This window comes from Psammomys obesus, unplaced genomic scaffold (assembly GCF_907164565.1).
Source record: "Psammomys obesus unplaced genomic scaffold, mPsaObe1.curated_primary_1811, whole genome shotgun sequence".
In the NCBI taxonomy this organism is placed as follows: Eukaryota; Metazoa; Chordata; class Mammalia; order Rodentia; family Muridae; genus Psammomys; species Psammomys obesus.
Genome location: NW_026585686.1, coordinates 3385859 through 3393393, shown reverse-complemented (window position 1 = coordinate 3393393; position 7535 = coordinate 3385859). Strand labels below are relative to the sequence as shown.

At 38.7% G+C, this 7535-nt stretch overlaps 1 protein-coding gene across 2 annotated transcripts in view; it reads left to right on the top strand.

The window, feature by feature from the left end:
• Window positions 1–7535, top strand: part of Cntln (centlein) — a 292210-nt gene that overhangs the window by 187525 nt on the left and 97150 nt on the right. For both annotated transcript variants that reach the window (XM_055629436.1, XM_055629442.1), the window contains exon 15: window positions 2465–2997. In XM_055629436.1, coding sequence (XP_055485411.1) covers window positions 2465–2997 — 533 coding nt within the window. The remainder of the gene's footprint in view (window positions 1–2464; window positions 2998–7535) is intronic.

Sequence of the window (7535 nt, the reverse complement as noted above, 5' to 3'; positions counted from 1 at the left end):
TAGATAGATAGATAGATAGATAGATAGATAGATAGATAGATAGATAGGGTCTTTTAAGTTGTACAGGCTGGGTTTTACCTCATTCTGTAGTCCAGGTTGACCACGGGCTTACAGTTTTCTGTCCTTCATGTCCTGAACAGCTAAGTTCAAGAGCCTCCAACATCAGGCCCATTGAAATTTCCTTCTTTGTTTTGTGAGGAGTAATGTTCTTTCTTTTATGTTAATATTTTTTATTATTATCATTTATTACAATGTATTCAATTTGTATCTCGGCTATGTCCCCCTCCCTCATCTCCTCCCTATCCCACCCTCCCTCCCTCTTCTTCCACTATGCCCCTCCCCTAGTCTACTGACAGGTGAGGTCCTCCTTCCCTTCTATTTGACCCTAGCCTATCAGATCTCATCAGGACTAGTTGCATTGTCTTCCTCTGTGGCCTGGCAAGGCTACCCTCCAAAAGTCTCTACTGATCGAGGTATCAAAGCAGAGGCTGAGACTCATAGCCAGACTTTGGAAAGAGTGCAAGGGAATCTTTTGAAAGAAGGTGGAGATAGAAAGACCTGGAAGGGACAGGTGCTCCAAAAGAGAAAACAAACAAACAAACAAAAAACCAAAACTGAGCCCGGGACCCCTGCAGAGACTGATACCCCAACCAAGGACAATACATGGAGAGAACCTAAAAACCTGGCTCAGATGTAGCCCATAGACTCGGTCTCCAAGTGGGGTCCTAGTAAGGGGAGCAGGGGCTGTCTCTGAAATTTCCCTCTTGAATGTCTGGATTCCTATGTGTGTGGTGGGGTGTGTGCATATGCATACTTGTGGAGGTTTGAGACCACCTCAGGCACAATCCACCATTTCTCTCTCCTTCCTTCCTTCTTTAGTTCTTCATTTCTTCACTCCTTCCTTTTTCCTTCCTTCCTTCCCTCCCTCCCTCCCTCCCTCCCTCCTTTCTTTTATTCTTTTTTCCTGATTTTTGAGACAGGGTCTTTTAACTGGCCTAAAATTAACGTACCCATCAAGTAGGCTAGGGTAGCTTCTCAATGTGTTCCTGCATTCCAAGCTCTAGAATACCATGGGTTTTTGTATTAAGTTCAAACTCAGATCCTCACACTGGAGGTGAGTGCTTTACTGACTAAGCTGGCTATCTATCACTCTTGCCCCAAAGACGCATTATGAAAAGAAACAAACAAGGGGCTTCAGTGACAGCTTCCCCCTATAGTCCATAGTATATATGTGGAAATGCATTTTAGGGTTAGTTTAAAATAGAGGTGTGAACTACTCAATCTTGGTCAAGGTATAGTCCTGCCCATTATTATCTCAGTTTAGAGCCATCATCAAGGTGTTAAATTGTTAATCTGTTACTCTCTGAAAATACAGCCTCTTGACCTCATGGATAACTATCCTCATTTGGAGGTGTACAATTGTTTGACCCTCTGGATCTTGTGGAATTCAAGATAGTTCAGTAGGTAAGGGTAGAGATATACTCATCTTTGTTTCTTGAGCCAGCATACAGGTACAAATCAAAGACATACATGCCCAGTTCATCTGCATTTAGTTGTCTTGTGGGCTCAAATGAAGAGTTAGGGCTTCTTTGTAAAAGCAGTTTATGAGTTTCTGTTTAAATTATACTTATGAAACTATTTTGAAAACTAGTAAAATGTTATTTTACAAATAACAGTTTTTTTTAATTATTCAAGTTCTAAATCCAGACCTTTTTTTGTAAGAGTTAAAATAATTCTGTCCTTCTTGTTCATTCACGACATTCTTATAGTATCATATATTACTTTAAGGTATACAAGTATTTGTCTCTCCATGGCTGTTGACACCTAGGGCCTGGAATGTATTTGACCATAGCTATATCCTACAATAGGAGCAATTTATTGAAAAATGGAAATGCTTTATTTACAAGCAACCTTCAAATTCTTGTACTTTTAGATTATTGAACATTATTTATTGAAAAAATATTATATGAAATAAGAATCACACGACAAAGTAGTACTTTTCTAATGTAGAAGTAAAACTGTTGCAGGTTATTTATTTTGTCTTTAATTTTTAATGTAGTAGTCAAGGGTTAAAGAAATGCAATTTACTATTAGTTTCTCCATAAGCCTACTTTACGTCTACTCTATAAACAGCTTTTCTCTGAAAATATTTCTTTGCACAGAGGGACTTTATAACCAAAGTACTTCCAATCTTAGACAACTCTGCAGCTCATTGACATCCTTAGTTTTGTATCACTTTGCATAGGCTTTTAACTTTTACCATCTGTCCCTTATTCAGCAGATGCATTATTGCATTTCTGAATGTATCCATCTTCATCACCTTAGAATTATTTAGGAATTAAGTGCCATAGATTCATTTTGTCCTTGTTCTAAATGTAACTTTCATCAGTTAGAAATGATAATTAAAAATTAAGTAGGTTATGGTTTTAAATTTTAAAGGAGTAAATTAGACTTTTTTGCTTAGGTCATTGAGTTGGAAAATCGGTTAAAATCTTTTGAGAAAAAGTCAAGAACGTTAAAAGAAGAGAATAAAAACTTAAAGAAAGAAAACGATTACCTGAAATCTCACTTAAAACACTATCAAGAAGATTCAGAGGTGAGAGAGAAGGAGCTGGAGCGCCTACTGCAGGTGAGTAAAGATGTGGAAGACGACAAGAGTGAACTTAAAATAAAAATCACTGATCTGGAGAAGGAAGTCACTACCCTGAGGAGACAAGTGGCAGAGACTAAGGCTTTGACAAATAAAAATGAAGAGGTGGAGAGTCCAGAGGGGGAAGAGCACCACCCAACAGACAAAGCTAAAACTGAGGTGGCCACCACAAATGTGAGAGCCCAGCAGTATGACTGCAAGACAACCACTACCAAGGTGAAATTTAGAGCTGCCAAGAAAATGTGCGCTGTGGGTCGCCACCACACTGTTCTCAATCACTCCATCAAGGTTATGAGCCATGTTGAGGACCTCAGCAAGGACGGCTGGGAGGATGTGAGTGAAAGCAGGTAAGGCTCTCATTAACTTAGCTCTATGGTGGGGACAGTGTGCATATGTAAAGCACTGACAAATGGAGATTGAATTTCAACTACTGTCGATTTGGTATTCAGAAAAAATACTGTCAGAGCCTTTGAAATATCTTGGGAGGTCTTGTTCTGAGCTTATTGACTGAAATTTGCATGCAAAATTAGCCACCACTGCATGAGTATTTGAATAGGTGCCAGGAAACCCAAAAGAAGGCAATGCTTGATTTCTTCCAGTGATGCTATTTTCATGCAGTCATGAGGCTTGAAATTGACAGTTTGGCAGGTTGATTTAATTTGCTGGCCCTTTGCATATTCACCACTGACAGCTAAGGATTCCCAGGCAAGCCTACTAAGTCGGTTTAGTTATCTTGTGACATGCCAACCTGGGAGGAGAAACATTTTTCCCCCTTAATTTAGTTAGATAAATTTTGAATGACCCATTTCAGCTTGTTACCAGATGTCTACAAGCTGTTTAACAGCCTTTAAATTAAGAACCATCTTCACTAATTATTTCATGTGTGTATTATGCAAAGTCATTGTACAAACTTTAACTGGATGAAAGTTAAAGATTACTTAGGAGCTATACAGAATTGTATTCTTGAGTTGTGTAATCCCCATTGAATATCAAGAGGAGAATACTAAAAGTCTGTACATTTCTTAGTCTTACACCTGGCTGGACACTCGTTTGTACACTTGAAGTATAGAAGCAGAAGAATGACACCATGCCTCTTCTTTATACCTCTGCAATAAAGAAGCTAGAGTTGTTAGACTTGCTAACTAGTTGTCCACTTTGCCATGGTTTTTAAAATTCTGCCTTGTTTTATAATAATATATACCTATATTTACTTTCTCTAGTTTGTTTTAGGCTCTTCTGCAGTGCTCTGTTTTAGATATGGGATGACTAGGGATATTTCTCTTAGACACAGGCATATAAATGAAAAATGAGCTTAAAATATAAAAGAAACTTGTGTTGGGGGAAAAGGTGTGATGCCTTTCTTGGCCCTCATAACAACATACCTGTAGGAAAAGACAAACTAAAGAGAAACATGACATTCATTTTTCAGTTTTATGTGACTATGCAAGATGAACGAATGCCCAAGAATTGGAGAGAATTGTCTCATTTTATGCTTAGCTTTCACAAAAACTGCACGTTATGTAGAAATTTAGGTCAAAAGAGGGTTAAATGTATAATATCCAAAATAAGAGCAAAGGAACAAGATGGAGCGATTTGGTAACATCATACTGTTTAAAGTGTTCTAAACCTGTGCATGGCACTCCTTCCCAGGCAGTATGGGCCCTTTGTGGATGGAGGGTCTTTTATTACTGAGCATGGTAGATGAGGGGATTTCATTTCAAAGAAAGACAGACAAAGGTGAGTAAGTATACATTTTATACTTTGTTTTGGAGAAGAGGGGATATATTAATTACTTTTCTATTGCTGTGATAAAACACCATGATGAGTTGAGGAATGGATACAGAAATTGTTACATCTACACAATGGAATATTACCCAGCAATAAAAAGCAAGGAAATCATGAAATTTGCAGGTAAATGGTGGGAACTGGAAAAGATTATCCTGAGTGTGGTATCCCAGAAGCAGAAAGACAAACAGGATATATACTCGCTCATAAGTGGATATTAGACATAGAATATAGGATAAACATACTAAAATCTGTAAACCTAAGGAAGCCAGAGGAAGGAGGACTCTGGTTAAGATGCTCAATCCCCATTCAGAAAGGCAAAGAGGATAGATATTGGAGGAGGGAGAAACAGGGAACAGGACAGGAGCTACCACAGAGAGCCTCTGAAAGGCTCTGCCTTGCAGGGTATCGAGGCAGAGACTCATAACCAAACTTTGGGCAGAGTGCAGGGAATCTTATGAAAGAAGGGGGAGATAGAAAGACAGGGAGAGGACAGGAGCTCCACAAGGACAGCAACAGATCTAAAAATTCTGGGCACAGGGGTCTTTTCTGAAACTGATACTCCAGCCAAGGACCACTTGTGAAGATGTCCTGGAACGCCTGCACAGAGGTAGCCTATGGAAGTTTGGTGTCCAAGTGTCCTCCATAGTAATGGGGACAGGGACTGTCTCTGACATGAACTGATTGATCACCTCCCTCTGAGGGGGGAGCATCTTTACCAGGCCACAGAAGATAATGCAGCCAGTCCTGATGAGACCTGATAGACTAGGGTCAGAGGGAAGGGGAATAGGACCTTCCTTATGAGTGGACTGGGAGAGGGACATGAGTGGGGAAGAGGGAGGATAGGATTGGGATGGGGGAGGTACAGTAGGGATACAAAGTGAATAAACTGTCATTAATAAAAATAAAAATAATTAAACAAAAAATACCATGATGAAGGCAACTTAAAGAGAGTTTATTTTTATTTATGTGTCCATAGGGTTGGAAACCATAATGGTGGGGCAGCATGTCAGCTGACAGTAGGCATGGCAGCAGGAACAGGAAACTAATATTTCATCTTGAACTTCAAGCACAAAGCAAAGCAGAGTGAACTGGAAGTGATATGAGGTTTCAACTCTTGGGAGTCCATTCCTCGTGCAGTAATTTCTTCCAGAAATGCTGCACCGCTTAAACTTCATCAAACTGTGCCACCCACCCGATACTATGTTGACAATACTCACTCAAATGCCACAAGTGAACTAGATTTTATCATTACTTGGGCTTTTGCCATTTTGCTTTGGTGGGAAATAAAGAATAACAGACAGGAAGGAAGGGAAAAGACACCTTGTTTCTAAGGTATTCATGCTCTTTATATTAGAGTACTCTGAAAGGCAAAATTGTTTTCTGAGCTCTAGCAACTGTTTGCAAATTATAATCACAGAGAGGTCCTATAAAATTCCCAAGCTTAAATATGTTCCAAACCAATGTTATAGTTTTTGAGGTGGATTAGATATAACAGTTTTATTTGAATATTGATACTTGGTTCCAATGTGCTGGTAGGTTTGGGAAACATTTTAAAAGATTACAAAATGAAGTTCTTTAAACGGATAAAAAAACTAAAAAGGCACGTTTATGGGCAAAGAGAGATGGCTCACCAGGTAAAGATACCTGCTACCCAGACTGAGGGCATGATTGTGAGCCCTATGACTACCGTCATAGGAGAAAACAAACTCCTTATGGACTGATCATTACACATGCATTATGGCACATGTACACACACACACACAAGCTTAACTTAAAACTTTTATGAAGGCAAAACCAGAGGATCAAATTTATGTTTTCTCTTTCTTTTTACTTTTCCTCAATTTCTTCTTCCATGGTCTCAGAAACAGCTGTCAACAAAATAATACTTAACTCCAAACCCACTAAATATTTATGTATATCTTCAAGGAAAATCTGGTGCCCACTGCAATATGTACCTCAGCAATATAATACCCCGTACTTTTCATAATATATTGGTATTGCTTATTTATGTCTAGGTCTATGTATATTGATAAATACATAAAAGTTATGTAATATATTCAATTCCAATTTCATCATATCAATTCATGTTCATAAAGCCGTATGTTTTGAAGAAATATCACTATGTTTTTAAATATAAGAACATCATCTAAATTGCTCAGCAGTATAACTCATTTTTGCACAGTGATGATGTACTTCCTGCTTGGCAGAGCAGTCTTAGAAATCATTTAGCTGCAAAGAATTTTCACATTTTAGAAATCATGTGATGGAACATCACAGACATTGTGAGAGTCTATTTATTTTAGTTTTCTATAGTGTGATGCTTAGTTATTTGTCAGCTTGACATAGGCTAGTGTTATCTGGGAAAAAGAACCTCAGATGAAGAAATGCTTCTGACAGGTTGCTTGTAGGCAAGTATGCAGGACATTATGTTGATACTATTAATATGTAGGATATTAGTGGTTGATGTGGGATGGCCTAGCTCACTGTGGGTAGCACCACACCTGGGCATGTGGTTCTGGGATGTATAAGAAAGTAGGTTGGACAAACTCTGGGTAGATATCCAATAAATAATATTACTACATAGCCTCTGCTTCAGTTCCTGCTTCAGGTTCCTACCTAGACTTCTCTCAACAAAGGGATGTGACCTGGTAGCTGTAAGATGAAATAAATCACTTCGTGCCCAAGTTGTTTTGGTCATGGTGTTTTATCTCAGCAATGGAAACCCTAAGACATATAGTGTAAAGATTATTTGGATAATGAGAAAAATGGAACTTAGTCATATGTATATAATATATAATAACTTAGGTAACTATCACCTGTTACTCATTTCACACAGTTTTTAAGAGGATGTTTGTTGGTTTATGTTGCTGTGATAAAACATTCTGACAAAAGGCAGCTTGAGGAAAAAGGGGTTGTTTGGTTGATCCTTCTAGTCACAGTCCAACACTGAGGGATGTCACAGCAAGAACTTCAGGAACTGGAGCAGAGATCAGAGCTCACTCACTGTTTCATGCTCAGCTGGATTCCTTTTCTTTTCCCTCCCTTCCTTCCTTCCTTCCTTCCTTCCTTCCTTCCTTCCTTCCTTCCTTCCTTCCTT